We start from the raw sequence: 17,417 nt of genomic DNA on the forward strand, positions 1-17,417 counted from the left end.
TTCCTCCCTGGATGTGTGTGCTTGCCAGTCTTCGGGCGCTTGAGTAAGAGCGAAGGCATTAGGACTCTGCCCCCATCCTGCTACAAGCAGTTTAATACCTGTTAGCAAGTCATTTTATCCCTCAGTTTCCACTTGCCAGTGAAAACTGTAATAGTTCCCTGCTGCACAGGGTTGGGGAAGATGATTTTTATCACGTTTGTGAAGTACTCCCTAAGTAAGGAGATGAGCACTATAAAGATTTGGAAACGAAGGGATACAATAAAAGTGTGATGTGGGCCCAGAAGCGTTGTTGTGGAAGAGTAAAAGTACTTTGACATCTTTTGGTGTGTTCTGTTTACAGATGGGTTGGGGTGATTTGGGAGTTTTCGGAGAGCCTTCTAAGGAAACTCCTAACTTAGACCAGATGGCTTCGGAAGGGATGCTTTTCCTGGATTTCTATACTGCCAACCCCCTCTGTTCTCCGTGTAAGTAAACTCGAGTTTTTAACTAGCACGTAAGCATGCCACCTTCTGAGAAGACTCGGCCGTTTGCCAGCATCTGACATGAACTAGCAACCAAACCAGTGATTACCCTCAGGGCAGAGCTTGGATTTGGTGCTTTGATCTTGCATTTTGCTCCCTTTCTATTTATGTTTTGATTGGAAAACCTACAATCTTCAGCTCATACAGAGCAGTGTTTTAGTGATCAAATCAGTCCAGCTAAAGGATGTTTTTTAACATTCTAGTTTAGTATTCTAGCCTCAGTCATTGCATTTTTTTCATCTTTCTTATTTTCAGATAAACAGACAAAGCAGTATTTAAATTGTTGCTGAACATAGCTGGTACATAGTTTGTCTGTTTCCATTGGCTTTGGTGAGACTTTCATGCAAGGAATGGCAGCAGTTTGTCTCCTGTTTTTGACCCTGGTCGATTGCAAGATTCTTAGGGGAGGAACAAGAGATAAAAGAACCGTTTGGGTCTGGGAGACACAGATACTTTTATCCGTATTGTTTTTTTCTGTGGTTTTTCTTTTTTCCTCAAACCTGATTGGCAACCAAGAACTGAAACAAAACTGAGGAACAGGGACTTTTTATTTGGGCTTTTATTTAGGATATCATTTGGCAGTGTGCTGATGGCGTCCTTGCTCAGGACGAGCATTTAAAATATGCTGAAGTCCTGCTAAGTCCAGTGGTGGTGCTGCATATGCTTAAAGTTAAACATCTGTTTAAATGTCATATGCTTAAAGTTCAACATCTGTTTAAATGTTTCCTGCAGTCAGGACCTGACTTTTATTGTCAGAGCTGGACAGCTCTTTTTTTGCTATAACATGACTTGTTCAGGCAAGCTTGAAAACTTTGCCTGAAGCATGTAATCAGCTTGTGTTATGATTTCCTCTTACACAGATACGTCAGATATTCCTTTTAGACTTACTGAGATAGCAGGGCTGCTACGTTGAGTGTTGAAAGTAATTACTCTTCAGCAGTAATTTAACAGAGAGGCCAAATTTCAGTCGAGTTTGTCCTGGAATAACTCAAATGGTGTCGTATCAGAACCTGGCTATCTCCCTGGCTCACTGGATTGTTGCTCCGTGTTCTGATGTGAGTGATCTCAGTAGCAGGCTGTGGCAAAAGGACACTGACGTGCTTCACTCAGTGCACTGTCCTCAACCTTAATATGATAATATTAATATTAAGCAGAGAATACATGTAAAATAAGGCGGTTTTTGTTGTTATTTGCAGCAAGGGCAGCACTGCTGACTGGCCGTCTCCCAGTGAGGAATGGTTTTTACACCACAAATGCACATGCCAGAAACGGTATGGGCTTCGTTCCTGATTTGCCTTCCTCTCTTGATTTCCCCCTGTGCTCTGTAGGAAGTTTTGTTTGAACAAAGGTTTGGCTTGGTGATCTTCCCTTATGGATCTTTCAGAGTGGCACAAAAAGATTCCCATGTTAACTGCTGCTAATAAGCATGAAATTTATTGCTTCCTCCTCATCAAGCAGAAAACCTCCTCAAATGAAGAGACGTAAACAAGGCTGGTCGATCTATTTGCTTCTGCTGGCTGAGAAACGTTTCCTCTGGGCAGTCTAATTGGTGTCTGGTGAAGGAAAGTCACGTGGGGTGTATGTTAACACCCAGAGTAAAGAACAAGCAGCTCACAGTTTTATTCAGCAGCCAGTTTTCTAACCGTGGCAGTTAGGTTAGTCAGTCTAGCTGCCCTGGCAGTTTTATAGCACTGTTGTGCCTGTGGGTGCTTCCAGGGAAGATTACCAGTTCATAACCAGTTCTGTAACGTCCATGGGTTGATTTTGGTTCCTGTCAGTGGTTCCAGCCTGACAGACACCACGTGAGACCCTGCATGCTTGGGCAAGAATCAGCAGCTCCGGGCTGGTTCACACTGTGTATCAGCAAGCGTGCGTGGCTACCTCCGTCCTAACCAGAGTCACACCTGAGGTTCTCAAGGGCCAGAAAACTGTGGGAGACACATCATTTCTTTCAGCTCTTGCAGTCTGAGCAAGTTTATCAATCATTTGATTTAAGGAAAATTCATTTTAGAAAATATAAAGCAAATTTGCAAGAGTAAAGGCAACTCCAACGCACTCCTAAAGCGCTCGCTTTCTGTATGACCCCCCTCTTTTCAAGGGTCTCGCCTTCGTTCTGTGATGGCAGCCCCCTTTGTTTACTGGCCGTCATTTGCGAAGGGGTGGAGAGCTCCCTTTGATCTGCCTGAAATAACCTGTTCTCTTCATCTCATGGCCTGGGAGGGCTTCCCAAGGGTGTTATTGCTGGGACTTCAAACTAATTGCTATTTCTGATCCAGTAATAATGCTTCTAGTGACGGGTAGCCATGAGCTGCTTGCTTCTAATATTTGTAAGAGTCAGAAAGATTTTTTTTGTTTGTTTTACACAGCATACACGCCACAGGATATAGTAGGAGGAATCCCAGATTCTGAATTACTGCTTCCAGAGTTGCTGAAGAAAGCTGGCTACGTCAATAAGATCGTTGGCAAATGGTAAATTTATTTTAAGATCTCTTGCTTTGAGATTTCAGTGTGTGTGTATGGATTGAGAAGGAGCAGCAGAACAACCAGAAATAGGGAAGGAAAACTGTTTTGAAGCTCAGATGTCCAACTTTTGAACTCTGTGGTGGATCTTGCCCCCTGCTGTGATGAATTTCTGAATTGAGTGTGACCGTCACAAGTACATACATAGATCTTCATACAAAGAGTCGGAGGGGGTTTTAGGTGTGTATATATATTTATAAACCCTTCAACTCTTTGTGCTTTCGTCCATGTATCACACTACTTAATTTAATCAAAAACCACCAAGATGTTCTGTTGGAACTTGCTGTGAGCACCTACATGCTTTTTATCTTTTGTCTCTGCTTTACGTTGGGTATCTTTGTTGATAGACTAAATTGTGAAAGCTTCTTTTGGGGGTGGGGGTAGAAGTGTGTGGTATAGAAATAGAGATGTACACATCTCCTGGGCTACACTGAAAACTGTTAATCAAGTGTAGAGGGTTATAGTGGATAGGAATAGACTTGATCGGGGTAGTTGATACCAAGTGACTTTATGGACTTTCATGGAAGTAGCGTATAATCTTTGTAAAGGCTACAGAAAAACTTCTAAAAACCAAAATTTTGTGATGTCTGTGAAGAATTGGAAGGGGAAAGCCTGTCAGATATTCAGATCAAACAGCCATGGTGGAATTGCCAGTGTAATAGTTGAAACTGGTGCATTTGTAACATTCAAATTTCAAGTTTGTGGTCTGAAATGGAATCCCGTGGGGCCTGGGGATCTCTGAGCTGTTGATTCACAGTTTGGAAGAGTGCTGGAATAAATAAATGTATAAATGGCAACTTCAAAATTGCCTCGACGCCAGAGCAGTACTGCTTGGTTAACAGAGTAATTGTTAATGAAGAGACTTCGCAAAGGAGGAGTTTCGGGGGGATACTGTTTAGGAAAGTAATGGGATACAATTAATTTAACGGTTTTGTTAACAAGCTAGAGAAGAGTGAGTTTGAATTGTGGTCAGATTCACAGGTGCTGCTGAAATTGGAAAGAAAGCAAACTAACCTAAGACAGTGAATTATTTATTACCATAAATCCAAACAGCAGAGTGGCCGTGAAGAATCGGATCAGTGGGCTGAATGCAATAAGATGCAGTTCAGTGCTAATAAATGTAAATTCATACACCCAGGGAAAAGAAATAAACAACGCAGATACAGATTGGTTCCAGGCAGTTATTCGGAAAACAGCAAATCTGGAAGGACCTGCAGCTGTTAGCAAGAAGCAGAGGAAATATGAATGTGCAGTATGCTGTCGCTGTGCACCCAAGAACCGTTATCCTGGGCAGGACTAGGGAATGGTACCGGGCAGCAGCCATCTCTAGCATTTGTGCACATCACCTGCTTTCTAGAAAGGTGTAAAGAACTGCAAGTACAGTAGTTGAATCGCAGTCTCATTCTGGCCACGCACAGAATTTTAGGGCTTTGAAAGATTATGTTTTCTAGAAGATTTTTATATCCTTTCAACATCCCTTTTAAAAACTTCTCAGGGTGTCCTGTGACAGTAAATTCCACAGTGTAATTATATGTTTGCAAGACAAATATTTTCCATGACTGTGTTAGAATTTGTTGCATTTCATTAAATATCTCTCTCTTCTTTTTGTGTGAGAGGGAGAGAATAATCTGCATCTCAGTAATTATTTGATACCTTTTTCAAGGCTCTTTCTCTGTAAGTTCTCTTAGGGCTTTCTTCTAACAAAATATTTTTTCATGTGCCCCGTTGTACAAACAGCCAGGAATAGCTTTGTATTATCATGTATATGATTGAGCAAGGGGTAGAATCCTGCAGGTCAGTCTTGCAGTTCTAGTTACATCAGTGAGATATGATCATAGCTGGAATTATGATTATTTTCTGTTATAACGCATTTTGGAATAGATCAGAATAACACCGTGGACAATTTAATTCAGGGAATGCATTTTATGCCCCTTATGTTCAGAAAGTGTGCAGAGGTTGATGGCACAAAGTGGACAGGTTGCAGATGCAGGCTTGCGAGCAGAAGCTGGAATGATTAAATAAGCATTAATCTACAAAGATCTGCTTTAGAGACTGGGAGAGGATGGGCATCCTCTATATTCAAGATAGTATAAATGAAGGAAATGGAGAATTTGCAGTATAGAAGCTGGAGATTAGGCAGGAGCTTCATCTTGAAGTTAAGGATGGAGAATGTTCAAGCTGCATAGTAGAATGGAGCTGTCATCAGGAGTACCTAAACGTGTTTTATGTTCACGTGTGAACATAAAGAACTCATTCTCATTTACGTTCAGGTCTCTTTGTACCATTTTGGCAGCATGAGTACTCCATAAAGGGAATGCAGATATAATGGTACATTTAATGAGCTTTACCTTTTTATTTTACGGCTTAGTGGTGTAAAAGTGACTTCTCATAGATCAGAATCCTTAAGTAAAACTTTATGTGTGTCTTTGCAATGGCTTTGGGCAGAGTAGTCCATCGGTAGAGATCATGGAGACAGCATGAGAGAAGACACCAATAGAAAGAAATAATGGAAAACAAAGCTTGGACAGTAGACTAAAATGGGACGTATGTCAGCACTGGAGTGTGTCTGCACGGATGCGCTTGCAACGAGTATGAGAAAGATCAAGACAATGCTCTGCAGTCATTTATTTGATTAAAATGCTTGAAGTTTTTCTTCTTAGGCAAAAATTGTTTTCTTGCATGCCATTCTGATGAGATGGTTATTTGCTTCTTTGCAGGAGAATTTTAACTCATCTGTTTCTTTTGTTCTTAGGCATCTGGGTCACAGGCCCCAGTTCCACCCCCTGAAGCATGGGTTTGATGAATGGTTTGGATCCCCCAACTGCCATTTTGGACCTTTCGATAACAGAGCGCTCCCCAATATCCCAGTGTACAGGGACTGGGAAATGATTGGCAGGTAATTCAGCGACGTGCCCGGCAATGCTATTTTCTTTGCTTTCCCTGCTGACGTTACAGTGCTGGAAGATCAGTGCTAGCGTAGCAAACCCATTTCAGTGAAAAGGGGCTGGCAAAAGCAGCAGCTGCTCCAGAGTCAGAGCTACAGGCTCAGCTGGATGGGCAGTGATCTGCAGGTACTTCACCCTGTGCAGAGGACTTTTATAGCGTGTCAAGCATGGGGAATATCCTGCCTCATATATGATCTGAGATGCTTACTACAGAGTGCCCTGAATATCCTGCAGGTCAGCAGTAAGCCAGTGAAGAAAATATGCTTGTAAAAGGTCACAGAACACGTGAACAGGCCCATTTAATCCATTATACTCTGTATACTGGTATACTGGTAGTGCATGCTTATGGAGAAGGTATAAGAACACAGATACATGGAATGGTCCTTCTCTTGTATGGTTGTCTGCCTTCCTAAGATTCAGGTAGTGTCCAGATCTTCAATAGCCACTGACTTACCTTCCATGAACTAGTTGTGTCTCTTTTCTAAACCCATTTGTGTTTCTGGTCTCTACAACATCCTGTGCCAGGATCTCATCTCTTGCTTTGCCCCCATACTTTTGAACAGGACTTTCCCTCTAGTCTGGGGATGGCCAATATCCAGCCCTACAAGGCTTGGAGCTTAAACAGAATTAAGGGTGAGCCTTGTGGGAAAACGCACAAGGCGGACAGAAGCAGGAAGGTATAGATCAACTGTCAAGAGGTGTGTGAATTTCACATCTAGGAGAGGAAGCGAGGATAGTCCTTCCTGGGGGAAGAAGAGGTTTTGAAGGCAATGCTGGCAGCAAAGGGTACTCCAGCACTGCTGCCTGGGCAGTGCCTGCTGCTTCTCAGTTGTGATTGTGGCACTCTGACTTCTCCAGTTAGAGCTGAGACAGTACACACCTATGGTATCGATGCCTCTCAGAGACTTGGCATGGTAGTTGGCTACTAAACTTTATTCTAAACTCCTAAACCACTTTTTGTAGGAATCCCATCATCCTCGTCTCTGCGTAACCATTTAAATTTCAAGTTGAAGCTCATTAAATATGAAGCTAGATGTTTGATTATGAGTATTAATAAAGGTCCGAGTACCAAGACCAACCCACAAGTTGTGTGTGGACCATCTGGGGATGTGTCTGCCCTCCAGTGCCTCCCTGCCAGAAATGTTTGCTTATCCCGTTACGCCCTAAAGGCTTCCTGTGATGATTTCACTCCACTACTTCTCTTGGAAGCTGGTTCCATTCTGTACTGAAAGAGCTCTTTATTCCTTCTCTTCCTGTTTGTAGTAACCTTTTGTCTGTTTGTGTAACACCATTCTAGGCTCCAAGTCCACAGTCTGTGCCACGCTTGTCCATTCACTTTTGCACCTGGTGTCATCTTATTTCACTTACTGTTGTTCTCAGGACTGCCCCCTGCCCTTCTTTGTTTGATTGGTGTCTAAAGATCTTTAAGCATACTAGCCCTATTCTAATAGCTTAACCGTGAAAGGTCGGTGGCTCAGGTTTGTCCAAATCTTGTAGTCATTAATCTGGATCAAGCCATTTCACTGCTTTCTCCCATAAGAAAAAATACAGTGACGTTCTTTTTCATATCTGAAGAGAATTTGCTGAGTAGCAACAGTGACGTGCTCGTGTAAGTAATGGACGGGGATGGGAAAGCCTTTTCATGTTGTATGTTCCTTAGAATTGCTGATTTTTCCTCTGTGATTCATTTTATCTTAAGATATTATGAAGATTTCAAAATTGATCTGAAGACAGGTGAAGCCAACTTGACTCAGATCTACCTGCAGGTACTGTCGATTTTAATACTGGTTTCTAAGCCGCAGTGACTTCATGCTTCTTTTTTTGGAGAGATTTAGATGGCAGAGGATGATTCCATTAAATTCTTTTTTATTGTTGTTTACAGGAAGCTCTCGATTTTATTAGCAAGCAGCAAGCCAGCCAGCAGCCGTTCTTTTTATACTGGGCGATTGATGCTACCCACGCTCCTGTTTATGCCTCCAAACATTTCCTGGGCACTAGTCAGAGAGGACTGTAAGTCTTGGTTTTGTGGGTGTTGGTTTTCTGGGGTTTTTTGATTAATACCTCATGCTGCAGAAACAGAAAACCTAAGCAAGGTTTATTGGATCCAAGTATATAGATCATTTCTCAAAAGTGCGTATGTGTGCTGAAATACATTAGTTAGCGAGGACTTTGCTGGGATTGTTCTTTAATAATTTTGCTATGATCTGAAATGAAGATCATGTGACTGAAAAGGGAGAGAAGGGGGAGTCTAAGCTCCTTTGCCAGTTGTGTGAGTAATGAAGTGCTGTATGTGGCACAGATGGTTTTTTGGAATGCTTTTGTATGATTAGTACCCGTTTTAAAAGCCTATAAATCAGACCAACAAGTAGAAAAGCATGCATGAAAAACACAATTTACAAGAGGCAGAGAGCTGTGTAGATATTGCGAGCCTTGTTCTGACAATGCAGTTTCAAACCAGCGTCTGTAAGCAAAACTGTTATTAGCTTCAAGTCTATGGCCAAGAGGGTTTGCCTGTATTTGAGTACTTTATAGCTAAATTTATATCAGCTGCTGGTGTCTGTCTGAGAGTCACTCACATCTGAACAAATTCTGACTCTTAGTACCCAAGAGAGGTTGCTCTCTGCAGGTAGGAGACACGGGTTTTGCAGTGACAATGGAAAACTTGTTGATGGTACCTGATGCACCAGAGAAGTATTTCTCTCGGCGGCACAGGTATAAATCACATCCACTAAAAGCGTTGTGGCTGATTGCAATGCTTTATGCTGTGTGACACTTCCTCTTTTGCTGCCTTTAATGTTTTGCATTTACTTTCGCCTCAGATATGGGGATGCTGTGCGAGAAATTGATGACAGCATTGGAAAAATCCTAAAACATCTTCAGAAGCTGGGTATCAGTGAGAACACTTTTGTGTTTTTCACCTCGGATAACGGGGCCGCTCTCATTTCAGCTCCTAAACAAGGTGAGTCTCAGATGAATAAACCTGGGCTCGGGTTGTGAAATGGAAGCTTAAATCTCCGTGTCTGTGGGGAAAGGACATGTATGTGGGGTTTTCCTTTATGCAGTCACAAGAAGCTTCAAAATACAGAGCATTTACATTTAGAGTGAGCTTCTTTTCATTAATTCTGGTCACTGTTGGAGGAGGTCTCCTTGCCTAAATGGACTTTTGGCCTAACCCCGTGTGGTGGTTCACCTGTGTGCATTCCCACTTTGTGCTCCATTGTCAGGGGCTGAATATTCTTTAATTTATTTAGGACCAGGCACAATAACTTAGCAGGGTGTTTACTCTTCAGTCTGCCAAATGCATGTTTGAACCTTCTGAGTAATTACAGACAGTTCAAGAGTCCCTCTTTCTTTAGGTCTCATGAAAAATATCAAGAAGAAAAAGTATTTTTGTTACTTTACAAGTTTCCTTTTGTTTAAATGATTGTTTGTCTCAAACAGAGTAATTGCAAATTGATTTTATAACCCACTCTTTTCTGTTCGGAGGCAGGCTGTCTTGCGGTTATTGGATCACAGAGCAGGGAGTATTCTGATTTCTGCTTTCAGCTGACCCCCTGTGTTTGACTTTGTGTGACCTGGAATCAGTCGCAAGACCTCCCTGTTTGTTCCTCAGCAAGCTTAGCTACAGGGGTGGGTTAAACACCCAGACATTCCTGCAAAGTACGTGCTATCTCTGAGAGTGAACATTCAGGGAATGCCTGATTATTTTTCTCATTCTCATATCTGCATCTAATGCTGCTCTGCTACTTTAAAAGGGTTATGAAAAAAATATTATTTCTGCCTGAAAGTGTCAGATTTCATTGAGTTACAAACAGCAGTTAACATCCTTAAAGGGAAGGAAAATGCCAGCAAAGTATTTTCTGTTTGTTTGGTTTTTTGGGTTTTTTTTCTTTGTTTGGTCAATAGCAAGTTGTGTTTACATGTTACTTTCTCCCTGACCTGCAGGCACTCCTAAAATTTCATCATAAAAAAGAAATCCAACACAGCAAACAAAACGAAACAACAAAACCCAAAGCAACTTCGGACCTGTTATTTGAAGAAGCATTCATGCAGAAATGAAAATTCATTTAAAACTAGCCTAAAAATTTCCTAGTTGATAGTATCCCTTTGGAATGTGATATTTGCATATCCTGTTTTTTATGGCTCCTGGTCTCTCTCTAGGAGGAAGCAATGGTCGTTTTCTGTGTGGCAAGCAAACTACCTTTGAAGGTGGCATGAGAGAGCCAGCTATTGCTTGGTGGCCTGGACACATACCTGCGGGAGGGGTGAGTATCTGCTTTGAACGATTCTGATCGCTCTGAAGTGGACTGAAGTGAATAGAGCTGTTCTTGCTGGATTCAGTGGGCTTCGGATCAGACTTTTAACATGCCCGTGCCAGTCTAGATGCTTGTCTGAATAAGGAGCTGGATGCTGCCCCTAGAGAACGATGTCATTCCTGTTCATTATTGCAAAGCTGCACACAGAGCATCTATGATCAGCACTTCTGTGAGCACCGAGCGGTCTGGTCTTTTTGTCTTTCTGCTCTGTCTAAACCCTTTACTCTTTTGGACCACAGGATTTTTAGTGGGTTATGTGTTTGGACGAATCAGAGAATAAAGACACATTGCTAACATGTGTCCCAGTCGAGAGCAGGAGTGTGTCACCCCCCCCAACACTCTCTGTGCCGTGAAGTATCAAGTGATTTGACCCTCCTGGCTCTCACCTTCCACTTGGGGAAGTCTAGATATCAGACTATTGCTCTTTCCTGTACACAAATTCAGATATGATCACTTCAAAATAATCCTCCAGTGCCACTACCAACCTCTCTTGTCCCCGTTCTCATTAAAGAAAGATGCAATCAATTCCTCTGCAGGCAGGGTTCACAGTAAATAACACAGATTTCCTCCCCTTTGTGAGCATCTCTCATCCCTGAAGAAAGTGATACTTCATTAACTGGGCACTGTGCTTAAGACTGCGAACTATTCATAAATAAAACATTTTTCTAAGTTGCATTCCTTTTCAGTGGTATAATTGAGCCAGGATAATGATAATTTATCGCTTACATTTAGGAGGAAGCCATCAGATAGCTTAGATCTGCAGCTGAGGGCAGGAGGGTAGTTTGGTTTCATCATTTTTAAAGAGTTCATAAAACCTACTAGGGATGTTTTATTATTTTTTCAATTTGAAATGAAAACAGTCTTTTTGTTTAAATTTAAACATTTCCATAAAGCTTTTACAAGCCAAGTACAACAGCCTTGGGCTAGCATACGAGAACATGAAACTGAAGCTGACTGTTTTGTTTTCCATGTCCAAACTGAATAATGTGCTAAAAGTAAACATGCATTATAAATGGGGACAAGTAAATACCAAATTAAAAAATTCTTTCCATTGTAGTAACTCAGAGGATAATTAAGAACATGAGCAGAGAAATCACTGTGCCTGCTCATTTTCTAACCGGGACTGGCTGGTGCCCCTCTCACAGGTAGTCTTTTGCCCCGTGGTGTAGCAGCAAAGCTTTATGTGGTGTAAAGCATTCTCGGCAGCCTGGTGTGATGCACGGCTTCCTGCTTGAGGCCACAGCCGTTGCTGCTGTTTGAATTCCCGTGAACAGCCGTTTCTGTGTGGAGTTAACGTGTTTGCATAGGTGGGTGGACGACCGATGCTGTACTGTCATGAGCCTGTGCATGCTCCGCGGGCTTCTTGGGGCAGGTATGTGTCTGAAAATCTGCTCCTCCACCACCACTGATATCATCCTCAGCACTTAAGCACATCCTTAACTTTAAATCCATCCTATCCTGGGCTCCACGATGCTGTGTGCCGAATGTCTGCACGTGCAGGTGTGACACTCCCAAATGTCCTCTGGGATTACAGTTGGGGACCCTGAGAAGCCTGAACTCTGTCCCCAGGATGTGCCGCTTTGCTCTGAGTTACACCCCCATGTGATGCTGCTGATAAGCAAATATGTGATAGCTACTTATCTGTCTTTTCTGCTTGTGTTCTTGCCATCGAGGCTCCAGCATGGGCACCCACAGCAGCACTGACGGCAGGTGAGAGGTTTGGCATTGCTTCTGTGAAATAGAGCTCACGCTACGCTGGCCTGTAGTTATTGCTTCCTAATTGCCTTTCGCTGACCTAGTAAGTGAAGAGCCATGTGTTTTCTAATACATTTTGGGCTTCTTTTCTGTATCTTACAGTCTGTAGCTTCAGCATCTTCTCGACTGTGAGTTTAGACTAGTCAGCCTGAGGGCTGTGGGAAAACTGCTTCAAAGTCTCTCATTGCTCTTTCTTTTCAAAAGAGTTGGAGGAAACAAAGGCTTGGGAGCCCTGAACCAGGCTTTAAGCAAAAAGCTTCTCAGGAGTGCCAAGCTGCAAAGCTGAAGGGTGAACTCCTCCTTCCTGCGCTGGGGTTGTTCCCAGCGCGATGGTGGTTCCTTTCCAGCCGTGGATGCTTTGAGGAGCAGGCGGAGGGCCAGCGACCATTTCAGCTGGCACGACCACAGCCAGAAAAGAGGGCTTGTGTCTCTAGCCAGTGAAATCCAGTTCTTGGGTGGAAGGCTCATTCTGCTGATGGGATCGGGCAGTTTATTAATAATCTTATTGATATATAGGGTTGGGGGGTTTGTTTCTATTAAAGAGTACGTTTGTTTGCTTAAATAACAGAGTACCTTTTACTTAAACAGAAGAAGCAAGGTGACAGGATGGTGAACACTCGACAGGGTATCAATAGAGGCTAGGATAACTGGTGCAGCTGGCTGATTTGCAGGTTTTTGGGGGAGAGGGATGCCTCGGGAGTACGTGTTGCTCTCAGCATCAACATTCAGTTAATTCTGGCCCCCCATCAGGAATATTTATTCACACGCAAACAGCCTTTCTGCAGGTTCCTCCTCAGCTACATTTTCCAGGTGAATTCACAACAAATCAGCATTTCAACATTCCCTGCATCACATCTGCCTTCTGGAAGGATCCAACTGGAGAAAAAAAAAAAAAAAAAAGACTCGTATTCTGTTGGTATTTGAATCCTCCTCCTCTCTTCCCTCACCCTCCTTCCCTTCCTCTCTCGTGCCTGCTTCCTGAAGGAGAAAAGAACATATCAACCCAAAGACAGCATTGCAACCTTTTCTTCACTATCTCCCATGGGGCGCAAATTGAAATTGAATTAGACAGGGATATCAGGTCTGCTCGCTGTGATAACTGTAAAAGGATTTTATTTAAAAACACCCTGACATTTGTTCACCCAGTTTCAAATATTTAGCTTTCCTCCTTTCCATTCCTGGCGGGGGCGACTTTATTAATTGTCGCCTTTGATTCAGAGTTAAAGCTTGAAAGCACTGATAACAGCAGTGGTGACTATTTCTTCTAGCGACGTGGCCCACAGCAAAAGGATTTCATTTTCTTAAAGACGTTATGTGTATACTGAGAGTTTATTAAAAAAAAGGGGGGGGAAAGAAGGGGGGGAAAAATCCGTTCTTACGTGCGTAATACCGGCTGTTTCTCACTGATACGACCAATATCTGATCTCACTCTTTTTTATATATTATTTATTTTCTCTGGGCTGTTGCCCTCTCTGGATTTTTCTTTTTCTTTTCTTAAAAAAAAATAAATAAATGGGAAAGGCAACTAGAATGAAAGAGCACTGTTGACAGGAGAAAATGGTAATTTTTTTATTTTTCTCTGAAAATACTTCAAAGTTTTATATAAATATTAACCTTTTTTTTCCCCTCCCCCCTCTTCTTCAATGTGGTGCTGCAGAGCCCAGATAAATCCAAGTGGCTGTGGCATGGGCATTTAATTTCCTTAAGAAGTTTTCTCTGCTTCACGGAAAAATGTTGTCTGAGACCAGAAACGTAATTGGATGATTAAAGAGAGTCATCTACATCTGGTTATGGTTAATAAGGGCCAGCACAAGAAGACCATGGTGGCCCCGCAGGATTGTCACAGGGCGATGTATAAATTAGGTGATATTAGAGGCACGGGTCTCAGGTCAGCGATTGCCTCTTGCTGCCTGTTATCGAAAGATTGAAGCGAAGGAATGGAGCGACAACAAGAAAAGTGACTTTTGGATTTGCCTTATAAATTGTGAGAGGTCTAATTACCCAAAGTCTGCCAGCGGTTTGCTGGCTGCTCCAGCCGTAGCAGTTGTCAGGGAGCAGGCGTGTGCCAGATCTCCTCTTTATGAGACTCCAGGCTCTGCATATGGTGTTCTGCTGACCCCACTGCTCTCCTGAGGCATACTTAGGGTAAATTAGCTGACAGATGAGCCTACGAGGGACTGAGCATCTCTGCCGAGATGCTGAGCACTTGTAATCCCCCTTGACTTCAGAGGGAGTGCAGCATTCCCAACACCAGTCGCTCGTGAAGCTGCCCAGCTCTGTAAGGTGTGAGCCAATGGTTTGGGGTTGGGTTTGTTTTTTTTTAATGCACCTATACTGTTTTGTTTGGTTTTCTAACGTCAGTCCTTTTGGAGTGCACATCTGAGACCAGAGAAGAGCCGGTGCAAGGGCACTCAGCGCTGTCTGCCACAGCTATTCCTATGGATGGCACAGCCAGCATTGGTTCTGTGTTTGCCAAACAGCCCCGGGCACAGCAAGCAGCAGGGTTACCCCGTCAGAGGGCTCGGCTCTGCTTCCTTCTCCACAGCTGTGCGTGGGAAGATCCCCATCCTTTTCCCCATGCAGAGAGGGAGCTTCATGTGTACATCGGCTTTGTGTGAGGGATTTGTGGGCTCATCTCTGTTCGTCCCTGCCTGCAAGGACGGGCTGAGCACAACCTCTTCCTGCTGCAAAGATGTCCATGAATTAGGCTTAACCTCAAATGCCCGAGACCTTCTGCAAGATCTATTGATCTTGGGCAACTGATCCAACTGTTTTCCTGAGCAAGGGTTTCCGTGGTCAGGCTTCCTCTTGTGCTTAGAGCTTTGCACTTTGATTTCTTCTGAAGCGTTGTGGAAGTATTCTTGCATGCAGCTGTAATAGTATGTCTTCCTGCCAACACCTTTTGATGAATGAAAGCCATTAAAATTTGCAATTACTGTAATCAAGTAATGTGGTATTGCAATGTTAAACTTGTAATCAGTCCCCTGCATGTTGCTTTCTCCATTTTTTTTTTAACTTGTTAATTCTTCCTTTAAGTGTTCACTTTTTTCAGCCCAGTCTTAATAAAAGGCTTACTGTCCCAGCAAAAATAGCATTTTCCCTTCATTTTTTTTTCCTAGAGCCAGCATCTCACAAAAAAATCATTTACCATGTTATCATTTGTTGTCATATTTAAATAATTAGTGTCAGCTTACAGTCTGAGGATCTGCTTGTGAGTAGAAAGAGGATTCAGAGTTGAAAAGTCTTTGATAGTCCCAGCATTGTAATGTTCACACTGACATTCCCGAGGCTGCTGCTCGGACTTGGATTGCAGTCAGAAAGTGCTTCTGTTCTTACAGATGTGGGCTTGTATCAGATGGCTTCTTGTCTCCAAGCAAGCGGTACGGCTGAAAAGGCTCTTTTCATGTCGCATCTTGTGCGGTGCAAAACAGTCTTGCTCTTGATTGGAATGTATCTGCTTCGATTTAGTGTGTCGCTGGCTAATTAAACATCCTACAGCGGATAGCTGTAGCGTACCACAAGGAGGATGGGAGCAACGATTCAGAAAGAATCGGTCTGAACAGACTTTTTAGATTTAAAAAATATAAATAATTAAGATCAGAGAGATAAGTATGGCTTCCAATTAAGGAAGGAAAAAAAAGGCGAGAGGGAAAAAAAAAAAGCTTGCACATCTCTATTGGAGCCAAACCCAGATGTTTTTCTCTCTTTTTAAAATATATACTAAAAATACCACAACTTTACAGTTCTTGAATTGTTGGAAATTGTTTGCAGATGAAGTCATTGAGCTCTTTTTGTTATTATCCATCTATCCCTGTGCTTTTTGGGAACTCTCTCAGGGTATTCTGGACTCCAGAGATGACCCGGTGAGGGAACAAATCAAGGACTTTTTTTTTTTTCTCATTTTAAGTGCTGATTTTCAATCCACAAATGACTTGGAATTTGCTAAATTATGTTGAACTCTGCGAAAACATGCTACTGTAAAGTGTATACATAGAGAGAAGTGACAAGAGAGGAAAATGAAAAAATGACTCAAAATGCAAATGCTCCCTAGAAGTGGAGAAATATGGATCGTCTCCTTGCCTTTATTATTTTAATAGGAGGTTTGCTGGCTGCTGCAGCACCATCGAGAGAGATAGTCTCAAAAGATGCTTAGCAAAGAAGGAGGTTCAGGAAGCAACACTTCTGCTTGGGTGGAAACCAGCCTCTTGTTTTGCCTTTTACTGAAGGTCTTTTTGCAAATGCGTTTGTGTTGATTTTTCAGGTCAGCCATCAGCTGGGCAACGTGATGGATCTCTTCACCACCAGCCTCTCCCTGGCGGGACTGCAGCCTCCCGGTGACAGGCAGATTGACGGCATCGACCTTTTACCTGCCATCTTGCAGGGCAAGCTAATTGACAGGTTAGTTACGAGCCCAGAGCTCTGACCCTTGTCTCTAAACTGAAATGATACCAAATTTTAGGTTATTTTTCAAATCAAGCTTACAGAAATATGTAATAAACTGAATTGATGCATCTTTGCTCCTGCTGAGTGAGGTGGGGTGACACCAGCGCTTTTCGCTCTGTGCTGATTCTCCAGTGGTGCAAGCAGAGGTGGGATTTCCTGACATGTGGCATGTTGCCATACAGTGGAGTCTGGGGACAGATGAAAATGTCAGGGGGTTAGCAGGGATCCCTGCAACAACATATGGCAATAGGGGAGATAAAAGCCTGAGAACTGTAGCCTGGGTAGGGGAGAATACATTATTTATTACTGGAAAAACATCCCCAGAGTATGCTGGGTGTTTATAGCCCCAGCTTGAGAGAGGCTGGAGGGAAAGGCTGGGCTGCTGCAGATGAGCGGGAAGCCCACCTCCTCCCACTGTCATCCTCTTTCTTTTCTGGATGCTTTTGCAAGAAAAGATTTGGGTTAAAGACCTGGGATCTTTGTTGTCAGCTGTTGGGTACAGGCACTGAGATCCAACAGCAAGTATCCTCGGCTCTCTCGTTGGAAGGATAGGAGGGCAAGAGAGGTCTGGTAGTTGTGATTTTGGTGAGGAGTCTGGCAGCCTGGGAAATGTGAATACAAACGTATTCTTTCTCTGTGAGACAGTGAGGAAACATATGCATGGAAAGTATATTTGACTTCTTTTCTGTGTTGGATGTAAGGCTTTGTTCCTTAAAACTGCTTTTGTGCCCATTAACGCAAGAAGCATTCGTACAGTATTACCTGAGAGCTCAGCCGGTGGCTGCCATCAGGCATTGCATATTCCTCAAACACAGCCTAGCCCAGCTTTATATCTGGAAGTTTGGAAAGCTTCTTTGTTGTTTTGAAATAGAATTTCATTGCAGTCACCAGTTTGTGTTACAATAGCAGTTGCTCAA

General features: G+C 42.9%; 1 protein-coding gene across 1 annotated transcript in view; it reads left to right on the forward strand.

Moving 5' to 3' along the window:
• Positions 1 to 340: 340 nt before the first annotated feature.
• The window catches only part of GALNS (galactosamine (N-acetyl)-6-sulfatase), a 41,391-nt gene continuing 24,314 nt past the window's right edge, over positions 341 to 17,417 (forward strand). Inside the window, exons 1-9 of the mRNA XM_010081617.1 lie at positions 341 to 464; positions 1,718 to 1,792; positions 2,888 to 2,990; positions 5,794 to 5,937; positions 7,686 to 7,752; positions 7,869 to 7,996; positions 8,806 to 8,945; positions 10,148 to 10,251; positions 16,319 to 16,455. Coding sequence (XP_010079919.1) covers positions 341 to 464; positions 1,718 to 1,792; positions 2,888 to 2,990; positions 5,794 to 5,937; positions 7,686 to 7,752; positions 7,869 to 7,996; positions 8,806 to 8,945; positions 10,148 to 10,251; positions 16,319 to 16,455 — 1,022 coding nt within the window. The remainder of the gene's footprint in view (positions 465 to 1,717; positions 1,793 to 2,887; positions 2,991 to 5,793; positions 5,938 to 7,685; positions 7,753 to 7,868; positions 7,997 to 8,805; positions 8,946 to 10,147; positions 10,252 to 16,318; positions 16,456 to 17,417) is intronic.

This window comes from Pterocles gutturalis, unplaced genomic scaffold, assembly GCF_000699245.1.
Source record: "Pterocles gutturalis isolate BGI_N339 unplaced genomic scaffold, ASM69924v1 scaffold37789, whole genome shotgun sequence".
NCBI classification, from domain to species: Eukaryota; Metazoa; Chordata; class Aves; order Pterocliformes; family Pteroclidae; genus Pterocles; species Pterocles gutturalis.